Source organism: Echinops telfairi, unplaced genomic scaffold (genome assembly GCF_000313985.2).
Source record: "Echinops telfairi isolate 266 unplaced genomic scaffold, ASM31398v2 ScPeMD7_7469;HRSCAF=8507_1, whole genome shotgun sequence".
In the NCBI taxonomy this organism is placed as follows: domain Eukaryota; kingdom Metazoa; phylum Chordata; class Mammalia; order Afrosoricida; family Tenrecidae; genus Echinops; species Echinops telfairi.
The window spans coordinates 97,332,381-97,356,888 of record NW_022111373.1 but is presented as its reverse complement, the minus strand read 5'-3'; the positions used below and the strand labels follow the sequence as shown (position 1 = coordinate 97,356,888).

At 37.6% G+C, this 24,508-nt stretch overlaps 1 protein-coding gene across 2 annotated transcripts in view; it reads right to left on the bottom strand.

Annotated features, from left to right (window-relative positions):
• IL6ST (interleukin 6 cytokine family signal transducer) overlaps positions 1–24,508 on the bottom strand; it is a 47,446-nt gene that overhangs the window by 12,529 nt on the left and 10,409 nt on the right. The window contains exons 2-11 of one of the 2 annotated variants that reach the window (XM_045285006.1): positions 16,297–16,375; positions 14,606–14,911; positions 13,231–13,351; positions 10,984–11,013; positions 9,723–9,889; positions 7,553–7,704; positions 4,769–4,928; positions 2,288–2,370; positions 1,274–1,484; positions 567–749 (exon numbers count right to left, since the gene is read on the bottom strand). In XM_045285006.1, the coding sequence (XP_045140941.1) occupies positions 567–749; positions 1,274–1,484; positions 2,288–2,370; positions 4,769–4,928; positions 7,553–7,704; positions 9,723–9,889; positions 10,984–11,013; positions 13,231–13,351; positions 14,606–14,911; positions 16,297–16,360 (1,477 nt within the window). In that variant the 5' untranslated portion in view covers positions 16,361–16,375. The remainder of the gene's footprint in view (positions 1–566; positions 750–1,273; positions 1,485–2,287; positions 2,371–4,768; positions 4,929–7,552; positions 7,705–9,722; positions 9,890–10,983; positions 11,014–13,230; positions 13,352–14,605; positions 14,912–16,296; positions 16,376–24,508) is intronic. The other variant, XM_004703610.3, reaches the window with a different exon arrangement.

The window sequence follows — 24,508 nt, the reverse complement described above, 5'->3', positions numbered from 1 at the left end:
CCTCACTTGGCAGTAGAAATGCATATTACAAAAGAGCTTTTTTTCTCTTTTGGAGGGGGGAGATACCCTGAAGTACTTTTAAAACAGAGCAATCCAATATAGAGCTCTGTAATATCATTTGTTTCTTTCCTACCACTTCCAAAACTGAGCTTTAGTTTTGCTCCCTCTATTCAGTAGTTGTAAGATGCTGAGCAAGTTGTCCAGGTGCTCAAAGAAACTACTTTCTCATCAGAAGAATGAAGACATTAGATATAGAGAAGACATACAACCAGTTAAAAACAGAATGTAGATGACCTTATATTTATAGTTTTGTAGCATCACACTAATGATCAAACTATTGAGCTACAAAAGGAAAGTTAAATATAGTAGCCCGTTTTATCAATGAAGGTACCCTACAGTTCAGATAGGGCAAGCATGACTTCTTGAAAGTCACATGTGCAGAAGTAACACACTGTGCTACTTACTACAGGGGTATTCAATGGACCACAATATCTATGAGCCAGGAAAGCATTTAAAAGAAAGATCCGCCCAAACAGATCAAGTTCATATCATTTTTCTAAGTTTACCTCTTATATATGTGAGGTGCACAGTGCTGTCTTCTTGTTGCCAGTCTGGGGTACAGGGCAGTTTATCTGACCACACACACCACTCGAGGATGTATCTCTTTACAGACCCATCAGTAGGGGTCCATTCAACCCAGAGCTTGTTATCTTTGGGGAATGCCTTTAGATCCGCTACAGGCTGGAAAGCTTTAAACAAAAGCAAAAATAAGGATCATAGCAAATATTTAAACATTTGATTTTGGTAGTTCATTGTTATTTCCATTACATTGTTATTTCCGTGATTGATCTTACTATCAATTTTGTTTTTGGCATATAATATTTGTTCCCATAAATGAAGCCAATTTATTAAAATTTACATATAAGCATGATAACTTATTCTAACTAATTTTCTTCTTGTCCCCAAACTCTTCAAATATTTTATGTAAGATTTTAATGTCAAACTTTTCTTCTTTGAAAGCTACAGGGAAATATATTTAAGTCAGGTGGATTACCAATACCTTTAAAATATTAAAACGTGTTGTAACGTCAGAAATGTGCTAAACAAAATTAAGTATCCTACTGTAAGTGAGCCACAGTGTGTTCAGAGTCTTTGGCTGCTAATTGATTTGTGAGGTGAAAGAACAGTCTTAGATGACTCTTCCCCTCCCCATCCTGCCGATACCTAATTAATTATTCCCACCTTTGAGCAAGGTTCCCTCACACACACAAACCTTGGAAGTCACAAGCAGGGATAGTTAAGATAGAAGCGTCTGAGTGGCCAGCCAAATTCCGTGCTGTCAGACTTGCTGTATAGCGATCGTTTGTCAGGTTTACTATCAGTTGTGTGTCATTAACTCTGTAAATTTGGGGGTGAGATTTCCATCTTGTAAGCGTCACTTCATAATCCAAGATTTTTCCATTGGCTTCAAAAGGAGGCATTGTCTGTAGTAAGACAGCTTATGTTACAATTTTATAACTTTATTCTGTGAATCTTGAATAAAGTTAAGCAGCTTTCCTTTGTTTTCATTAAGAATTGTCATTAAATGTGTTAAATCCTTAAGTATTTAAATAGAAGGGACTGACAACCTCACTTCTAACTGGATACCTAACGTGAAAGTATTACATTCTGAATAAAGGAAAGAAAAAGCATGACCTCAAATAAAGGAGAAGTGTCGTTCTGTTACTTTTAGTTCTAAATTCTCATATACAATTCTGCACTGTGAACGTGGGCCTATTTTTTTATATTTCCTGAACATTTCTAACTCGTTATGATTTAAAAATACCATATAAAGTATAAGGCAACCCGAATATCAGCCATGGCACCTAATTTTACCACAAAAACTGCATTAAAAATGTGCTAAAAAAACTCGGCTTATATACGAGTATATACGGTAACACATTTAAGAAATATGGAACAATTTTATATTTCCTATTATCAGCATATATTTTGTATCTCTTGAGGACTACAAGATTAATCAAAACTTCTTTCCTATGAGGCACTATGGAAAATTCAATAAAATACAAAAACCATACTTCTTATGTAACGTATACTTTCCTAAAACCTATGAAGCAGTATGAACCTGATTTCTACAAACTTTTTATTAAACAGTTAGCAAGAGCTTTTGTTTACATAACATAAACATCTAAGTTTTGGGGGACCTTCACTTATATCATATAAATATAGATGTATGACATAATAAAAGAATATAAACATATGTATGTATGTATACTTATTATTTTTTTACCTGCCATATCAGTTTTACAGATCTATAGCCATGAGTATGGGATGGATCTATCTTATACCAGAACGTTGGCTCCTTAGATGGTCCTAAAAAACAAAACATATACACACACTTTTTAAAATAAAAAGTTTTTCATTGTAAAAAAAAAATCCTACTTTGTTCTTAATATTCGTGCCTTTCAATAGCAGTGAGTAGCTAACTCCTTGTAACAGCATTTTCCCATTACAGCATGTATGCTTGAGTTTTCCTTAGGGCAGTATCTTGAAGGTTTAGCTTTTTCTCTAGCTTTTCTAACCTCAATCTGGTGAGCATATACATAGCTATAATACACATCATTAGTTTCTCGGGCTGAAAAGTTCAAGTTGATGTCATATTTAATTAAATGCTAAAAGCCCCCAAAATGTATAAAAGCAAACTCACTGCTAAGTGAGTTGATTCAGACTTATAACGACCCTATAGGACAGGAAGAAATGCCCCTGAGAGTTTCTGAGGCAAGAAACTTGCTGCTTTATAAGAGTAGCAAAATCCCATCTTTCTCCCGAAGAGTGGCTGGTAGTTTTGAACTGCTGACCTTGCAGTTAGCAGCCCAAAGCATAACCACTAAGCCACAAGGGCTCCTACCCAAAATGTATAGTATGTAACAATATAAAACAAGCAAGGATAAATGAAATGTAGGTTCACTATTCTATAGTGGGATGATTTAGGATAATAGGATATAGTGAACACTAATTTACAGAACTATAGAGATAGAGTTTTGAAATGTCAAATGTGTTGTTACATACATGATTACCAGAGTTTAAAAAAACTCCGAATTTTTGCAATAATCAGCAACCATGTGAAAAAAAAAATCTGTAAAAGGTAAAGTGTTAAATACTACTAATTTAACTAACCAATCACAATGATCTAGCTATAACCCCCTCCCAGGGGGATGGACAACAGAAAAGTGGGTGAAGGGAGATATCATGGGTCAATGTAAGACATGACAAAATAATAATAATTTATAAATTATCAAGGGCTCATGAGGGAGGGAAGGGAAAAAATGAGGAGTTGATACCAAGGACTCAAGTAGAAAGAAAATGTTTTGAAAATGATGATGGCAACAAATGTATAAATGTGCTTGACACAATATATGTATGTATGGATTGTGATAAGCGTTGTATGAGCCCCCAATAAAACGATTTATTAAAATAAAAATTTTAAAAGAGAAAAAATACTACTAGTTTAATTTTTAAAATTTCTATAATATCAAAGTTGATTCAAGTGAAAGAAAAAGTGCAACGAATGATGCTGGCAAAACAAAATATCCATTTATAGAAAAATGAAACAGGATCCATAAATATAAGCTAAATTGTCAAACCTAAAATGAAAATTTGTAGAAGATAACAACATAGGTAGAAATCCAGGAGTCCTAATCTATGGCATACATACACTACAAACACAACTAAAAATACCCCCACAGATAAACTAAATTCAATGCTTTAAAAATGACATATTTTTGCTCACCAAAAGAGTTTACTCAAAGAATACAAAGAGACCCCACAGGCTGAGAACAGATTTTTGGTAACAACATATCTGACTAAGGTCTAATCCAGGTGTCCTCAAACTATGGCCTGCGGGCCACATGTGGCCCGCCGAGGACATTTATACGGCCCGCCAGGTGTTTTTGCCGCTGCTACCTGTCCTGCTTAGCAGCCAACTCATCCAGTGTGCATAGGAATTTGTTCATAGCTTTTTTTAAAACTATAGTCCGGCCCTCCAAAGGTCTGAGGGACAGTGAACTGGCCCCCTGTTTAAAAAGTTTGAGGACCCCTGGTCTAATCTCTCAATTATGTGGGAAACTTCAGCACCTAGAGCAGTGCCACAGACAGGGCACACCCATGTTCAATGCAGTATAATTCACACTAGAAAAAGAAAGCCAACCAAGGATAAATGTATAGACAAATTGTGGTACCAACATACTATGGAACACTATTCACCAACAACAAGAAGTATGAGTCTGGGAAACATTCCATGGATGAATTTGGAGGACACTATGCTGAGTACTGAACAATACTACTTTTATAAAAATCCAACAGTAGGTGGACTCATAGAAAGCAAGATTCTTTGATAGTTACCAGGGATGGGAGAAGAAAGGAAGGATAATCACTTACTAGATAAAAAACATGTTAATTCTAGCAAAGGGAAGTAAATATACAAGAAGGAAGAAGTCAGCACAAAATAATCAGGGTAAACGAAGATAGTAAACTGGAAGATGAAAAGGCAACGAGGGGCAAGGAAAGTGAATGGGAGAGTGCTTGTGGAGACAGTGACCAATGACACGACAAGCCGCACAAATGGTTAAATGGGAAGTGAATGTTCAGTGTAAATAATGCAGTAAGATACATAAAACACCTAAAAAATGATATGGCCAGAATATGTTGAAGTGTACCACTGACCAATGACCACACTAGCAACTTGATTTCCTCATGTACTGGATTTACTTACGGGCTTCATAAGTGATCCCCCTGGCTTCTTCACTCCAGTCACTCCAGAATCCCTTGCCATCGGCTTTACTACAACGAATCCTGAATACATACTCTGTATAAGGTTTAAGGTCCTGGACTGTGAATGAATCTCGAGTATATGATGTATCTTCATGAGGAATCTGAACCAAAATATATCAACCAGTAACAATCAGTTTTGTAAGTTGCATAAGCTATTAGAAATCAATTAATGAGACAAGACTTAATAAGTAAATCTCAAGCTCTGGAAAGAAATACACATCAAAAAGCAGTTAAAAAATCAGGGAAGTTGCTAGGTGTGTGAAACATGGAGAAATCTGTCATTGTTCTTTTAATTTTTTGTTCCACTTCCATGGAGCCTGCAGCACTTAGGGTTTCAGACAAAACATGGTGCACCATGATTAGAATCAATTCAGGAAGAGTTAGTAAGGTGTCTATAAGAAAGTGGAGGAAAGCCCATTTAGAGAGGGTTGTCAAACTTCTGGGGCTTATAACAGCAGAGAACTATTACCATGCTTGAACATAGAATAGAAGCCTGTCTTTTTGACAGCTTTGAATTAAGACTCTGTGGAATTAAAAAATATTCTGAAGTACCTCAGGGATGTAGTCACTTGGTACAATAGAAGCTATTACTCCAATTTTATTTCTATTACTTTTCCTTACTATACTCTGAGTCCTTTAAGTGGGAGGGGGGACAGAGAGGTAAAGTCATTATTTACTTATGAGAGTATTAGTGCCACTAGAAAAACAAAAACATGAGCATGTATGTCTTTAGGGGCAGTTGGAATCATAGCAAAGAATTGGATGCTTATACTGAAAGCCTTTTGAAAGTGCTGTAAGAATTTGTTGTGCATCATCTGAATCATCTTCTGTATCATCATGGCAGCAGAGGGTGGGGGTTGGGGTAGGGTTGTGTTATTAATTCCAACTCGGTGAACCTACAGGGCAGAGTAAAACTGCCCCATAGGGTTTTCTAGGTTGTAATGGGAGCAGATTGTTAAGACTTTTCTCCCTGCCAAGAGTCATTAGGTTTGAATTGTCTACCTTGTTGGTTAGCAGCTAAGTGAACAAAGAACCATTGTTTAACTGGGACCCAAGTGTAAAGCGCTAAAGAGTAAATATTTTATGCCTTGTGGGCCAGGAGCCCCAGTGATGTGTTGGGCTGGTAACTACAAGGTCAGCAATTTAAAGCCACCAGCAGTTCACTGAGAGAAAGACGAGGCTCTCACTCCTTAAAGAGTTACAGTCTCAAGATTGTAGTAGATTAACATATAACACCTGGTTTGAATGGTTGAATGCAACATCTGATTTGATCTTTTTGACACATCTAAAAGTTCTAGCAGTTAAAAAAACAAGTGAAGGGGAAACACATTTGGATGAAGCCGCCAGTGCAGCCCCTTCTGCATGTAGACCAGGATGTGCATAGCCTGACTCTCATACAGAGTGCATCGGGAAGTGGATTATGAAATATACACTTAGGCTAAAATCAAACAGCTTATTATTTGATTTCTCTTTGAACACATTTTATAGTTTTAGTTTTTAATGTTTTCTTATCAACTGGGGGTTTTCTCTATTTTATTTTGTTATTATTGTTAGCTTTTTGACTCATTGTTTTGTGTTTTTGTATGTTTTCTAGCATGTGATATCCAGGATGGGTGAACCTACAGGCAAGTAACTAGATAAATGTTTTTTCAGTGGTACAGCAGGGACAGTTGAGGGGAAATGGGGACCTAATAACAAGGAGTACAAGAAAATAAATGTTATAAAATTGATTGTGGTAATGATTGTATGATTCTTGATATGACTGTACTGAATTGTATGATATTTGGATTATGTCCTAAGAAAACTGTTCATATATAAAGTTACAGAGTTACAGTCTTGGAAACCCATAGGGGCAGTTCTACTCTGTCCTACAGGGTTGTCATGAGTTAGAATGGGCTCCACGGCAGTGAATTTGGTTTTGGTTTGGTGGGTCAGTGGTCTCTGTTGCAACTTCACCCACTGCTCACTTATTTATATAGTCAGGTTCCAGAGACCAAATAATGTGAAAATCAGCTATACACAAATCGATGACCACATCAGATCACAAAGTGAAGGATGGCTACATTAGCCAAATTATATTGTTATATAACTGTCAACTCACTGAGAGCCAAAGTGATACACACTCTTCTGATGGCCAGTGCAGCTCTGGTCTAGCACCCTCAGCATTTGTTGCTCCCAGACATGCATGGACAATACATAAAATAGTGGGAGAGTACATTTTTTTACTACTGCAGTAGATGCGAAACACTGGATCACAAAGTAGTCATTCAGTGAGGAATAGGTGTATTCATTTCTGCCATGGCAGCAGGAAAAAGAAATCGACAAACAACACATAAGCAAATCAGGGTGGCTATGTTCCAATCAAACTTTAGAAAAAAGGCCTCGGTTGGATTTGAACCACAGATCTTTACCAATAACTGTTTTACTTTATTCACATACTCCTTTTAGCTGCCCTTTAATTTTTTTCTTTTCACTACTTTCATCTTTGATCAAAAATTATATTCTCTATTATCTTGCACACACACACTCTTCCATATTTTACTTAAAGGTATCTGAATATAATAAGGCTCTGATTTCTATCTGAATGTTTCCCTACGTGCCATTGTTTAAAATAAAGATCTAGAACTGTGAAAGCAAAGTTTCCCATGTAACCAGAAACTTAAGCCATTCAGAAAATGAGACTTTTTCAGTTAAATACTGAAATAAACAATAACTTTCCATTTACCTGGCTCCATGTTGGGGCATCCTTGGCCCGATATTGAATGTTGTATTTCAGTCTTAAGAAGTGCTCCAAATTTGAATTGGTCCATGATAAATTTAAGACGCTAGGCAGTTCTGCGTTTCTGACTGATAACTTACTTGGTGGGTTGGGCTTCACTGAAAAAGAAACCCTAACGTTTACCATGTTTCACTTTTAAAACGTTATACAAACTCAAATATACTGCATAGTTTTCTGTATTTCACAATACTCATTCACATTACCAGATGCATTTATTACTCTGAAAATAATGCTTATTAGTACAAATAGCTTTATCAGTGGAATAATTTATTAGCATGGAATAATAGTGTTTATTCCACACTATTATAAGTGTTGGAGGCAGAGAGGCCATGTCACATTAGAACCAGAGGCAGAGGCAACGAGAGCATGAGACAGAGCACAGGAGCAGCACTGCGACTCTCCAAGTATGTGAGGCAGAGCAGTAGGTGGCTTCCTGGCCCGTGTGGTCCAAGAGAGCACATGGCTGAGAGGCCGAGGAATGAAGAGAGACTTGGCTGCTGGGCCAAGGAGGTGCTACTGTGGACAATGACTATGTCCACAATGCTTTATGATCCTGGTTTGTGGTAACTTGCAAACTTTCCAAATAATCCCCCTGAATCCTGAGTGTTTCTAAATTCTGTGCAGTCTTCGCAATTAATTTTTGAACCCAGCAAAAAAGTAGTGTTAAGGGAGGAATGGTTGTTGTCAGAATAAAAGATGGAGGGGGCAAGCATGTCTGACCTCTGTCTCATGGCAATTGGCCTTGAGCTAGAGTGAAGATGGATCCTCTTTCCCCTTTGAGTAGCCAAATGAGGTCAGATTTTATCCAAAGCCAGGAGGAGTCAAATGTAGACTTGAATGAGTCCCTATGGAAACTTGCAAAGTTATCCTCGTTTGGTTGAGAGGAATGAGCCAAAGCACTGTTGTTGTGAGTGACTCTCTGGTGAAGCTCTCCTGGGGATTTTTCTACCTACGCTTTGACTAGCTTTCTCAATGCAGACTCATAGGACAGGGTAGAACTGCCCTTGTGTTTCCAAGACTTTTAACTGTTTACAGGAAAAAAACCCATTTTTCTTCCTTGGAGAAGACAGTGGTTTTGAACTGCTGACCTGGAGGATCTCAGGCCAACGTGTAACCACTACGCCGTCTGGGCTCTTCAACGTTCTTAAAGCACTGTTGTAATAAGCAGATTTTACCAATCTTTGTCTCTCCAGGAAGTCAACAAGCAAAATGCTCGACCATCCCCCAAACTGTTGCTACTTCTCCCAACTCTTAGCAGCCATTGTTTTGACTGTGCGTTATCGTCATGATTACACTAGTAAAGCTGTATGTCATTTCTTGTTATAATTCTTCAAGCAAATACTTTAGGATCTTGATACTACCTATTCACAATTCCCATGGAAAGCTCTGCTCTTGTCTGCAGCTGACATGGGCCAACAGTTTGGCACTTATTAAGCAGAAAGATTGCTTAACTTTCATTTTCCAGTGAAAAGTGTGTAAGGGGAAGCAACTGAGATGCACAGTGTTGCCTTTTGTTTCCACCTTCGTGGGCTTCATCTTCAACATAATCTCTTGGTCTCTGTTTAAAATGAGGAATTCATTTGTAAGTTGCTGATTTCTTTGGGGCACTGTACACAATTTTTTCCATAAAATATCAATGATTTTACAAGTCTTCCACCTACGAGTCACCATAAGTTTGATGTTCATTCATGCATCAATTTTAGCAGAATTCATGTTGTTCTGATAGAGTTCTTTTCAAACTGATGTCGTATCCTCCTTAATGCATCAAACCAAATTAGTACAAGTTTTAGTACAAAAAAAAAAGTTCAAATCCATGCATAGATTTTTAACAATACACATTTTCCATGAACTTTTTGAAGATCCCTCATCAAATTTAAAAAACAATGCAATATAATTTAAACATTCAAAATTAAAATAACTGTGAAATCATGGATTTTTCCAAGTTAATTTAAATATTATTGATAAAATGGCTTTGTAGAGTATAATTATGATAAATAAATGCTTGCTTTTAGACTAAAAGCTGAACATAATTTTAGATAGAATAATTGTTATAATGTCTTAATTGGTGAAAGGTATATTACAATCTAGCATGTTTCAAAATTCGATTCATAATTACCTTTATTTATGGGATCAAATTCAAGATGATCTGACATAACCTTCCCAAGGGCATTCTCTGCTTCCACCCAGACTTCCATGTTGACAAAATATACAGGAGTATAACTAACAGTACATAAGTTGGGGGTGTCACGCTTTGGTTTGCAATCAGGAAATGACTCTGTTGCCCTAAATACAAAATTAGAACAGTTAGTCTTAAAAATAGATTACTTGAAAAGGATCTGATGTGATCCAGATTGGCACAGCAAACTGTAGAACAAGTTTTCTTGATACAGGGAAACTATTCTGGATTCTTTAGACTGGCTCATTATAATAACTAAGAGCCCCAGGGCATATTGATTATACACTGGGCAGCTAAATGCAAGGTCAGAAGTTCAAAACCACCAGTCACTCCCTGGGAGAAAAACAGGGTTTCTACTCCCTGCTTAAAAAGTTAGTCTCTGAAGACCCAAAACCCATCTGTAGGTAACGGGACATCCCCTTACAGAAGGGTTGCAAGGAGGGGACCAGCCAATCAGGGTACAGTGTAGCAATAATCAAACATACAACTTTCTGCTAGTTCCCAAATGCTTCCTCCCCCCACTATCATGATCCCAATTCTACCTTACAAATCCAGCTAGACCAGAGAGTGCACACTGGTACAGACAGGAACCAGAAGCACAGGGAATACATGACAGATGATCCCTTCAGGACCAGTGGTGAGAGTGGTGATGCCGGAGGGTGGAGGGAAGGTGGGGTAGAAAGGGGGAACCAATTATAAGGATCCATATATAACCTCCTCCCTGGGGGATGGACAACAAAAAAGTGAGTGAAGTTGGACAGTGTAAGATATGACAAAATAATAATCTATAAATTATCAAGGGTTCATAAGGGAGGGGGATGTGGGGAGAGCGGGGGAAAAATGAGGAGCTGATACCAAGGGCTTAAGTGGAGAGCAAATATTTTGAGAATGATGAGGGCAATGAATGTACAAATGTGCTTTACACAATTGATGTATGTATGGATTGTGATGAAGTTGTTTGAACCCCCAATAAAATAATTTTTTTAAAAAGGTTAGTCTCAGTGAGTTGAGTTACTGAGTTGAATGTAACCACTGGCTCTTTATAAGCAAAAGACAAGAAAACAGAAGTCCGACAGGGTGTGTGATGCTGAAAGCAGAGGCTGGAGTAATGCGCCTGAAAGATGGAGGAAAGGGCCATGGATCCAAGAATGCAGGCAATCCCTAGAAGCTGGTAAAGACGAGAACATAAATGCTCCCATACCTTTCTCTCAGCACATTTTGACGTCGCTCCCTAAAAGGTAATAAATCTGTGTTGTTTTAAGCCAGGAATTTGTGGTAATTTGTTACACAGCAATAAGAAACAGCTATTCCCTCCTTCACACACTTATTCAATAATTTGTTATAGAGTGACTTGTGTTCCACCGAAACGTGTATAAATCCTAGCCACCACTCCTCTGTCACTTTGTTGTACTGTGAAGGTTTGTGTGTTGCTGTGGTGCCAGAAGCCATGCCATCGGTATTACACATAAAAGCAGGGTCACTCATAGAGGCCAAGTTTCAGTGGCGTTTCCAGAATGCTAGACTAGACTAGGAAGGAAGAAGAATCTGCCTACTTTTAAGGGATTATCCAAAGAAAAGCATATGAATCACAATAGAACACGGTCTGATACAGTTCCAAAAAATGAGTTCCTCAGACTGGAAGGCACTCAAAATACCACTAGGGAAGAATTGCCTCCTTAAAGTAGAGCTAACCTTAAAGCTTTCTGGACCTTCATTTGCGGATGGGGCATGAATCAAAATGAGGCAGAACGGCTGCAAATATATCCACTAATAATCTGAACATGGAATGTACCAAGCATGAATCTAAGAAATTTCAACATTGACAAACATTAAATGGAATGCAGAAATGGGCTGGCTTGGGAGTCAGAAACGATCCCAAAGCACCTAGCAGCAACATGAATGATACCTTGGGATAATCAACAGGTGACTGGGGAAGTTTTCCTTAAGTTTTTCAGGTGAAAAATAGAAAAATAAAATACCCTTATTTGGGTACTTATAAACAAATGATGTAGTTGTACAAAACATGATTATATTTCATAAACATTCTGCTTGATCATAAAAATCACAAAAGAGAATATGATGTATGATTTCATTTGTATGACATTTTGGGACATGCAAAAATAATTTATGGTGAAGAAAAATAGTTCTCTCATGGGAACTGCAATGGTGATAGTGCATGCCTGGGAAAAGGTCTGTGGGAACTTTCTGGGTAAGTTGATAATGTTCTCTATGTTGGTAGGATTTAGAGGTATGCACATTTGTCATAATTCACTGAGTGATATATTTATGATGTGTGCATTTCAGTATATACAGATTTTACCTAAAACGTTTTATAAGTTCTATACGTTGTCCTGCCGGTGAGAAATCACTGGGCTTCCTCTTCCAGTAAATAGTTACAGTCTTGAAACCCAGAGAATGGTGGCTATGAGTCAGCAAGGCCGGGGTGAGGATGGGGCATGTTTGGAACTAGTGCCACACAGTTTGAAGATTTTCAGGCTTTAGTAATGTTAGCAATTCATTTTAATCTTGATGAGCGATAGTGAGAAGGATCACAGGCAAATTTATATGTGATAGAACAATTGTCATAATGTCTTAATTGTTGAATCTAGGGGAAAGAAAGGTATATTGTTTACTATAAACTTTGAATGTTGAACTTCAATCTTAACATCAGGTATTATGTGTCTCCTGAAGGAAGTAGAATGAATATGATCAAGTCTTTAAATCTAATAACAATTTTTAGGTGGTATGGAGAAGAATGTTAAACAGTATAACAGTTAAATGACAAGGAAAAAGGAGAGACAGAGAAAACCTACAAATTATGAGACACATCAATTTTCAATGTATGCAACTTATTTGGATCTTGATTCAAACAAATGTTTTGATAAGCATGAGAACTGGGGAAATTTACATACTTAGAGAATATTTGATGTTAACATATTTTAAATTATATTGAGGCATACTATTGTAGTTTTTCAGAGTCCTTCCCTTTTAGAGATATTGAGATATTTAAGAAGGTGTAATACAATGGTTAAGTGCTCAGCTACTAAGCAAAGGTTGGTGTTTCAAACTCACCTGGGGGTTCCTTGGGAGAAAGACCTGATGATTTGCCTCGGCAAAGATTATAGGCAGCATTGGTGGTATAGTACTTAGCATAGCTGCCTTCCAAAGATTATAGCCAAATTGGAACAGTTCTTTGTCACATGAGTGAAAAATCAACTCGCCAGACTCTTAACAACAACCACCCTTGAAATGTATATGAATGAAATGAAAAGACTGAGATTTTCAAAATAATCTGGGCTAATAATAGATACATAGGACTTTCCACTTTTATTTATGTTTAGAATATGGCAAAATTAAGGACAAACTCAGATATTTGCATTTAACATGGCTTTATAGAATAAAAATCTCGGCAAAATCTACAGTACATCCAAAATTTAAAATGACCTACCATTCAGATTTTAAAGTATAGGTTGTTTCCAGGTATGTTTTCTTTCCAGGGTCCCACTGACACATCATATTCTTTCCCTCATTCACAATACAGCTCAAATTTTCAGGTTTCTCTGGAGGCACTAAAAAAGAGTAATTTGCATTAGGAAATCCAAAAAAATTCTATATGCCACATAAGGTATTTATAATTAGATAGAAAACACAAACACAAGCAAAAAATAAGGACATAATACTGGTTACTAAGAAGTTAATTTATTTTCTATTTAAACAATATTTTTTATCACACTTTTCATTTACTAGTTTGTTTCAAATTAATTTTCTAGAAAAAAATTAACCATTTACAACTACATATTATTACCAATGGGTTTGACCATAATGCTTATTTATTAATGTTTTGCTTTCTCCCATCAAGCTTAATTATTTATGCTTTTGCTTTTTCCCATAATGTTTATTTAGAAGTACCATATATACTTGAGTATAAGCCAACCTGAATTATCAGTCAAGGCACCTAATTTTAACACAAAAACTGCTGAAAAACTCAACTTTTACTCAAGTATATACTGTATTTACATAGCAACTAAGTAGAAGCAAAATTGACTGATTTATTTCTCATCTTCATAGTTTCCCAAACTCTATGCCAGAAAAATACAGATGCCAACATGGTAAAGTTTGGTTGATTCACAAATTTTATAATCCACTTTTGGAACATAGAAAGTTGACTATATTTGCATTGACCTGCAAGAGGAGTTTTCTCTAGTATGTAATCATCTTCAGGTAGCTGGGCAATGTTTGAATAATTAAGGGAATGCTGAAAGTTATTAATAAATATATCCACAGATTTCAACACAAGAATACTTTCTTGGGGACCTTATAATATTTTTCTAGAAATGGACAGTGCTTGACTTTCAAGGACAAATATAAAGCTTCATGTTACTTTCTAGGCTTTTGTGTACTGATAAGGCAAATGTAATTCCCAAGCTTGCTTTCTTTTTTTTCTGGGTGTGTCCAAGTCACCGAGGCCATCAATTATTACATTTCATAAAGACCAAGACACCGAAAGTGTAGTTAACTAGTCATGGTAAGGAGTCCTGGTGACATAATGGGTTAAGTGGTGGGTTGGTAACTGCAACGTTAGCAGTTCAAACCTATCAGCTGCTTCTCAGGAGAAAGATGAAGCTGCCTGTTCTAGTAAAGATTTACAACCCCGGATGCCCCATGAAACAGTGTTACTTTGTTCTATAGAGCTAATTGAAATAGACTTGACAGCATTTGGGGAGTAATGATAAAGTTTGAAAAATAACCTCTCCCATCCCCCACACCGCAACTGCCCACCCTGCCTTCTCCCCTACATACAAACATAACAAAACAAAACTCACAGCCTGCAATGATGGTGATTCCATAAATATTTTGCTCAATCTGTCCCAGTATATAAATGTTGCAAGTAAGTTGAGTATTTAAGAAAGATACATTTGTAAAGGTTACACGAGATGCTGTTTTGTTTATGGTTTTATATTGTTCCTTAGGAACAGCAGCATGGTTTGTTTTCCAGAAAATGTTATCACCATTTACAGCAAACTTATCCATACACTTTTCCTTTAGTATACAAACTGCAGTGAAATTCGATCCAAGTTGTATGACTGAAGATTCAGGGTTGATATAGCCACATGGATCTAGAAGTGCATCTGCAAAGGAACAATAAAAAAATATTTAAAAGATTGCAAAGTCTGGCTGGTAGATAGACATAGAAAAAGAAGAAAATGCATAAATGGAATGAAATGCTGATAACATTGAATGACAACATTTGTAAAGAAATACATAAACTATAAAACATAACTCTGACTTGAGAAAAATCTATTCAGGCTTAAAAAATACAAGCTGTGTTTCATACTTGTCCCATCATCTATCCTGCCCCACGATTCACACCGAGGATCAAAACTAACCTCTCCTGAGTCCTGTTGAGAGGTGAGACTGGGAGAGCAGAGTGAGATAGTACATACAATATTGGACAACAAAGGATTGAAAAAAACATTAAGAGATAATAAATACGTTAGTTTGAAACAATAAATAATAAATGGGATGAAAATCCCTACCTAAAAAAAAGCCAATTGGCTGTATTGATAAGATCTAAACCCCTACATGTAGCCCTAACGGCCCATGTTTCTCCTAGCGTTATCTCAGGTGAATAACTGAGATAGCCCTCAGATTGCAGAAAAAATATGGAAAGATAATGGCATTTTTCTGTAAACTTTCTGAAGCCCCCTCACAATCATTCCACTCCATGTGTTCTTAGTAAAATGTGGATGCTACTCCTTCCACTCTCGGGTTGGGGTTATATTTTCTCCCCTTAGATCTGTGGGTATGTGTGAATGGTTCAGCCAATGGAGTACACTATATGATTTCCAAAGCCAGTTCACTAAGATACAGGTTCCAACTAGACTAGATCTGTTTCTCTTGAGACATTTCTCCTTGGAACTGAAGAACATGTATGGAAGCCAAGACTACATGTGGGCGTCTGGCCTACAGATGCAGCAAAGCCCTCAGCCCACTTCCAGCATCAATAGGGAATGCATATGTGAAACTTCAGATGACTGCAGGCCAATGCCTAAATCAATGGTTCTCAACCTTCCTCACCCTGTGACCCTTTAATACAGTTCCTTATGTTGTGGTGACCCCCAACCATAAAATTATTTTCGTTGCTACTTCATAACTGTAATTTGCTACGGTTATGAATTAGGTGACCCCTGTGAAAGGGTCGTTCAACCCCCAAAGAAGTCGCAGCCCACAGGTTGAGAACTACTGGTTTAAATTCTACAACTGACGGGCCAAATAACCATAAAATAAAGATGATCTAGTCTGACTATGTCTGTCTTTATTCCTGATGTACACAAACCATGAGAGAGTATATAAATGTTATTTTAAGAAGCCAAAGTGTTCTGAGCTAATTTTTAAGACGGTAATAGAGGTAATAGATAATTCCTGCTTTTATCCTGCTTTTTACGACATTTTTACCAACAACCTGGGGAGAGATGTAGAATTTGATATGCCTATCAAATACCATGGATCTTACCTAAAGATTCAGCGGTGAGGAAAATAAATGAGGCTTGTATTATCCTAGTCCACAAAGGTAGCATCTTGAATAGCTATTTCTGTAAAAGATAAATGTAATATTAATATTTCTTCTCTTTTATACACAAGGCTAAGTTAAGATAAATCTTTAGAGCTAGTTGCTTTTTAAGATAGGTAAAATTCCTATGAGGATGCAAAAAATAGGTTCTCTCAATGTTTTTCCTTAGCTACACTAAAGTTACGGCTATATAAAATACTGTTAGGAAACAAAATTTATACTCTTAAGTTAATTTAAAGAAAACCAGAATAGTAAGAAAATTTGAAAAAAAAATACTATGAATTCTTAAAATCAGATAAAATGGTGTATTACAAATTCTTACTCAATTACCAACACTGACTTAGCTGTTAGTAGGAAAATATTATTTTAAAATGTAACTCACTCTTAAGACAATACACAATATTATTAGTGGAATACTTTATGTCTCTGGGCACCTGATGTCTACTTTCTACTCTTAGAAATAATGTTGTTGCTAGATGCCGTCAGTCGGTTCTGACACACAGTGACCCTATGTACAACAGAAGGTAACACTGCCGGGTCCTGCGTCATCCTTGCAATTGTTCTTAGGTAGGAGCCCATTGTTGCAACCACTGAATCAGTTCATCTTGTCAAGGCCCTCCTCTGATTTACTGCTCCCTACACTTTACTAAGCTTGATGTCCTTCTCCACTTAACTGGTCTCTCTTGACAACATGTCCAAAGTACGTGAGATCAAGTTTCCTTATCCTTGCCTCTAAGGCGGATTCTGGCTGTACTTCTTTCAAAACAGGTTTGTTTCTTCTTTTGGTAGTACATGATACTTTCAATAGTCTGTGTCAGCACCATAATTCAAATACAGTCTTCCTTATTCAATGTCTAACATGAAGCAATGGAAATTACCCTGGCTTGGATCAGGGATGTGAATAGTCTTGGTAACATGCAAAAATACATTGGAAAGTGGATTGTTGTAGATACAGTTAGGTTAAAATTTAGCACCCTATCATTTGATCCCCCTTATTACCCACTTAAATTGGGGGGGGAAATAATACTAAAGGTTCCTTGAGTGGGGCGGGGGGCAGGAGGGTGGTACGGTGGGAGAGGGAGGTGATAAAGGAGAGCTGATATCAAAGAATTCAAGAAGAAAGAAAATGTTTTGAAACTGATGGTGATAGCAATTGTAAAATTGTGCTTGATCTAACTGAATTATGGATTGTTATATCTGAAAGAGTTCTCAATAAAATGATTTTTTTTAAAAGAACTGCTCCATAGAATTTTCCAGACTGTAATTATTATGGGAACAGATCATTAAATATGAGGGGCTTCCAAATGTTTGTGGGAAAATTCAATTATTTTTAAATTCCATTTCCCTGCACAAATTTTGAAGTCCCTTTGTAACTCCCTGATATCAAAAACCAAATCGGTATTATTTATTCAGCTTTCTCTGTTTCAGAAATTTGTCTTAAACAATTAGTTTGTTTATACTATTAACCCATATTAACATATCACATGTTGCTTTTGAGTGACTTGATTTTCTTCCATTCCAGATTTTGATGACTGTACTTCCATGATGTCATTCATGTGTAATTTAAAAAATTACAGCTATGCTTGGGCTTTACCTAATGAACCAAAATCTCTGGGGGTGAGGAGTCCTGGCATGTGGACTTTCAAAAGCTCCTCCGGTGATTCTAATATGCAGCTTAGTTGAGAAGCACTGGCCCAAACATTTTTATTTATGGCAGTTTTACAGACATTAGATTAAAAAAAAAGATTAAAAAAATATAACAAACATCCTGATATAAAAATATCAGGAAGAAAATAACAAATACTGTCTCACTCTTCTCCTCCAGACCCAGTTTAATCACTGTTTGAATTTCTCCCATATCTTAGGATTCTATTACATACTTATGCATCCCTAAATAGCATAGGATTAAATTTCAGTGCACAGGGACTGCTTGGATAAGGAATAACACTTTAGAAATGGTCAGTTCACTGGTGGGTTATCTTCATGCTAAGAGAACTAAACAGCCTTGCCACAGTGGCATGTCAGGTATTTTAGAAATGAATGAGTTAATAGACACTAGTCAAGCCAGTGGTAGAAAATATGAGTAAAAAATGCTTTCATTCTCTTTCTGCATGACAAAGATGTCAAGTATTTACTGCATCCTTTCCCATGGGGAGGAGATGTGCTCCTAGAATCCTCAGTCATGTGCTCCAAGGAATTTTTGGTAATCAACTAAAATAAGCACATGAAATGAAGCATATTTGCCATTTCTGACCTCTCATTTTACTCAGGAATCTAAGGGTCACAAAAGAAGTATGGTTTCCAGAGTGTCTAGTACCTGGAGAAACAAAACTACATTTTCTACTTTGATTAACCCAAGCCATAGGAAGGAACTACTTATTTAGAACACAGACAATAATATCTCAAGATTCTCATTTTAGAGATGATAAATACAAAAAAAAATTCAGAGTTAACACACAGAACAGAAACCAGGTTTCAATTTCCAGTTCAATCCTGATTATATGAAACCTAGAGTATTCTGAGTAAATGCTGAGATTGAAAACAACCCCAGAGAGACATTTTCGGCATGGCAGTAAGGACCACTAAGAACAAAAATAAAAGCCAGAGGGAGAAAGAGGGCAACTTAGAGAGGCACACCATGCCCTTCCCTTATGGAAACCAAGTGAAATAAATGCAAATGGAAGTCTTGGAACTCTGAGCACCAAGTGAAAGGATAAAGAATTAGGCTGAACACTGAATGAAAGAAGAAACTGGATGAGCAAGTAGACATACAGATTGTGTAGATGCCTCCCAGTTGGTCTGTCACAAATTGGCATCTTGAGACAAAGCAAGCAGTGTTCTTGAGTAAGGGGCAGAGGAAACTCCCACCCCCACCTCTGTAAGAGACAGATACAATGTGAACAAATCCAGAGTGAAGCAAGCTGAGTAGAACAGTAACCCACTATTGGGAGGGAAGGTGGAGCCAAGTGGGATAGAGCTCCAGATATGTAGGGAGGGAGCAGGGAGACAGGGTACCGAACTCCTCGCCAACAGTAGTCCCTGATGGTTTGGGTTGGGGGCAGCCAGAGAGAGGAGTTGAATAGTGCCCACCCCCCACATTGGGTCCAGGCAGAGCTCTGATCACTAGCACTCAGGAGTACCTTGGTGTTCAAGTTGGTAACCAGCAACCACAGGAGTATATTCCTGTCACCCGTCCCCCACCACCCAACTGGTGACTGGTAGAGCCCCTACTGGACCCCTTCCTCACTCAGTGGTCTGAAGCATGAATCCCATGCCATTAGATGGCCACCAATACACCTGCTCACTCCACTAACCCAAGAACCAGTGACACACACCACTGTAGATTGTCCCCTGTGCACTCCACTACCCCTTGCCACCTTGCACAAGCGTGTGCTGCTGGCTATCATCAGTCTGCTACCCTGACAAGTGGTGTGCATTCCCATGCTGCTGGTTTGACAACTGGCACATTACTGCTTTGCAAATTGGACACTGGCAGTACATCGGATAGCCAGCCCACCCTGCTCCTCAACTCCTTCCCCTACTAATGGCCTGTACTCTATGTACTCTCATGGTGCCTATCTGGCAAAAGATAGTACAAGCTCCTTCCCTCACCCCTAAATCTGTCCAAGCACCTACGTCGCACATCCAGACACCAGAGCCTGAGCACTCTCTTCACCCCCACTCACTTGCCAACCAGCTAAACCACAGCCATGACATCCATATCTGGAGAGATGTGAATACACCCTGCACCCATGCCTGGTAACTGGCCTGCTAGCCACATCACATTATACCATCTATCACATATCAATAGATGCCATCTGTACTTTTATTCAACAATGAAAAGGAGTTTCCAGTGTCTGTCTCTAACTAATGTTCATCTAACTTCTATGTCACATATGCCTAAGCCCAGAAAGTTCCAGCAGTCTGACTGCACATACATTTACACTCCTTAGTCTCTTAACATCTACTGATATCCCAATTTATATACAAAGAAAGGCCTATCCAATTCATTTGGGACACACTCCCTGGTACCAGCAACCCAGAAGGACCCCAAGGTCCCAGAGGGCCATGATGGGACCCTAGTATCAGATAAGATCCTACTCTCCCACCTCCACTCATCTTACTGCCACTATGAGAGCAGACGATTCTAATCATATGAAGAAACAGGATAAGAAGGCTTTAATTAAGATAAAGGGGCAGAACACTTTCTGGAGGAAGACATGGTAATAGGACAACTTGATAAATAATTCAAAAGACTTATATACAGGATCCTCAAAAAAAATCAGAGAAAACACATACATAGAAGTAAAAGAATTCCAAAAAACGAGAACAAAATGGCCAGGCGATTAGAAAATATACAAAAAGAACTAAAAATTCAGGAGATTAACTAAGACACATCAAAAATAAATAACTCATTGGAAGACACAGAAGAATAACTGAATCAATGGGAGAAAGAATCAGCAAAACAGAGGGCCAAGCCCTTGCTACTAATCTGTTTAAGTAACAATTTGGTACGAGAATGAGGAAAAACAAAAGAAAACAAACAAAAAAATCTAAGAGTTATGTGGAACACCTTCCTATCAAGCGGAAGAATTTATATGTAATTAGAACTCCAAAAGAGAACTTTTAAAGATTTATAGAAAATGTCCCTAATATCATAAAAGACAAGACTGCTTCACTCACTATAAGCTCAATAAACCCCAAACATGATAGGCCTCAAGAGTAAGTTACCAAGACATACCAAAATCAAACTTTCCAAACCCCCCCAAAAAAATAATTCTGAAGCTGGTGAAAAATAAAATTACATACCAAAATCAAACTTTCCAACCCCCCCCCCACAAAATAATTCTGAGAGAACCTGGTGAAAAATAAAATGATCACCCCTCAATGGTGACATCAATGAGCATCAAGACTAACTATGTGCTGACTTCTAGGCAGAAACCACACAAGCAAAAAAGGCAGATAGATGACACTTTTCAGCCAAAAAATAGATTGTACTATAAAGCAAATAATATTACCCAAGAATTATGTGTTCCTTAATTAACTATGAGTCTGAACGACAATATTTACCTACAAAGATGAGAAAGTAGTGGGAAGGGAAGCTAGATCAACAGAACAGCACCAACAGAATGGAAGTGAAAATGATGATATATTGTGAAAAGTGTCACCAACGTAAGGGAATAATTTGTATAAAATTGTTAAATGGGGTCCTAATTCACTGAATAAAACTTTCTCCTAAAAACAAACTATTTTAAAAGAGAGACTTCACTGCCCTTGAGTCAATTCTGATTTAGTAATCCTCTAGGGCAGAATACAAGAAGCCCATTGGGTTGCCAAGGCTGTCCGTCTTTAAGGAAGATGACTGCTATAGCTTCTCCTGCAGAGCTAAGAACACTCTTTCAGCTAGCAGCTGAACTTTAACCACTGTGCTACCAGGGCTCTGTAAAACGATTATAAAAACCTCAAAATATGCTAGATACAATGGGAAACATTTTGTAGTTCACAGCATGAAAAAAGCTATTCCCTAGTATCTGAAGACTACCTACAAGTCACTAAAAACACTAACAGTAAAATTGTGGACAAAAAAATTTGAATTAGCAATTAAGAATAATTCAAATATATGAAATACACTTAACCTCACCCATAATAAAACACGCAAACTAAAACGTACCACAGGAAAACAAAAATGATAGAGCCACTCTGGAAAACAACTTCATAGTTCCCTGCCAAGTTAATTCAGCATTCCCACTCATAAGTATGTGCCGACACAAATGAAAATACATGTCTACATAAAGAGTTTAACCAAATGCTCACAGTAGCATTATACATAACAGTCTCATACTGGAAACCACCACCTTGTGTTGTTTATCCTGCTTTGCACAGTTTTATTTTTCTTTATAATGCATTCTAAACTTCCAGTGTGACCTATCATTCCACTGAAGAATTTATCCTACAAATTATTTTTTTTCATGTAAAGGACAAGAATTCCTTATTTAAAGATGCTCATGATAATTGCCAGGGATAGAGCAGAGGCTTCTGCCCTGCTTGCTAAGGGAATGAACAAAGCACCCTGTGAGAAGTGGCTTGGTAAATATGTCAACCTTGAAGTCAGGCTCTAGTGAAAATCCTGACAGAAGGCTGTACTTGAAGATAATTCTGAGGCATGCTGGCCTAGAGTCCCAGTCAAGATAAACTTGAAAGAAAAGATGCATGAAGCCCAAGGACAGACTGAGCAACTAATTAGAAAGTTGTAGAGCAGCACCCCCCTCCCCTTTGAAAGTGCCATTAAAATTAGAAGCTTTCCCCTAGACAAGTCTCTCTCAATAGGTGAGGGGGCCCATTGCATCTGGGGCTGGGAGGAGGAAAGAGAGACTGATCATATCTCTGGACCCTTACAAACTGCTAGTTATCCCATATACGTATGGCAACCTGGGCACCACACTTCACAATAATAATGCAAATAAATAGCAAAAATTGGAAACTCCCAAACGTTAAAGGGACTGGTCAAAGTACTGTATACCCAAGCACTGATGTTTTGTACACATTTTCAATATAGTGGAGTTAATTTATCCAGCAAATACTAACTGGGTTGGGAAACTTTCTGTAAAAGTTCAGCTAGTAAATAGTTCAGGTTTGGGGGCTTTATGCCTGTCTTGTACCTTACCAACTGTGCTGTTGCACTATAGAAACAGTTGTGGACAAAATGTCAATCGCTATAGGGCAAATTTGATCTGCAGGCCATAGTTTGCCAACCCCTGTTCTAAAATACTTTTAGAATTTTAGAATACATAAAATTTACTTACTTTGGTTATTGCCTGTGCTCTGAAAATGAAACATTAGTACATGCAGCATGAGACTATCCATTTGTTTCCTGCTATATTCTTAGCACCTAAAATCATGCCTGGCAGTAATCCAGTAAGAGTTTGCTGGGCAAATTAACCCTATTATATTGAAAATGTGTATAAAACATCAGTGTATGGATAATTGTAATCTTACCAGTCCCTTTAACGTTTGGAAGTTTCCAATTTTTGCTATTAATCAGCAATATTATCATGAGAATCTTTGTATACGGAATACTTGCCCTTTATACGAAATTGATTTGTAGAAAAAATTCCTCATTGGAACAAGTCACACTGAAAGTTTAAGGAACAGTTCTAATTACCCCTTTGAAAGCATCTCTGGGTTTAATATATATGTAACAGGTATGTCGGCACACACTTTCTCAGGCACCTCCACTTCCAATTCCTTTTTTTTTTTTTTCTGTCTTAAATTACAGATCACTGTGTGTTTGTACCATTTCCCCATGGAATTTGAAAAGCATATGGTCTTTTAAATATTACTAATACTAGGGACTTCATTATTTGTGGGGAAAATGGAATCGAACTACAAAAGTAAAAAATATTTTTTCAACATAAGTGATTTTTCAACATAAGCTCCATCAAATTCACACCTTTTTATTGCAATGCTATCAGCCACTTAGTTCATCCCTAAAGAACTCTGGCGTCTGGGAGTTTAACAAGGTCGGTGCAGTCTTTTTCACATTACTAACCAAAGAAAACTGAGTAGCCATTAGAAATTTAAGATTACAAAACAAAAAATCAGAAGGAACCAAGTCAGAAATGCTAAATGCCAAATGATTTCACAAAATGTTCGTGTTTGTTGAGAGCAATGAGCATTGCTGTTGGAGAGGACTCTCGGTGAAGCACTGCTGAGTGCTTCTCTACTAAAGCTTCCTGAAAACAGTCATGACAAACAAAGATATCTGCTTTGGAGCTCCAGAAAGTCAACAAGCAATAGGCCTTTGAGCATCTCAACTGTTGCCATGGCCTTTGGTTTGGCTTTGACTGGACCACTTCTTTTAGTGACCATTATTTTATGCTTTGTGTTTACAATTCCTTGGTAAAGTCATCACCTCCTGTTACAATGCTTTATATAAATGCTTCCGGATCTTGAGCTCACATGTTTAAAATTTCCATTAAAAGCTTCCAATTCATACAGTGCCCATGGTTATTAAGCAAGTTAACAGGTTACAACTCATCTGAGGAAAACTGCCTAGGGGCCACACCTGACACCTCTCCCCCAACCCCCACCCCCCTCCTAAGGCTTTTTGCCACAAGGCAGGAATCAGGCAGGACTCCACCCTTCCCACCTTACC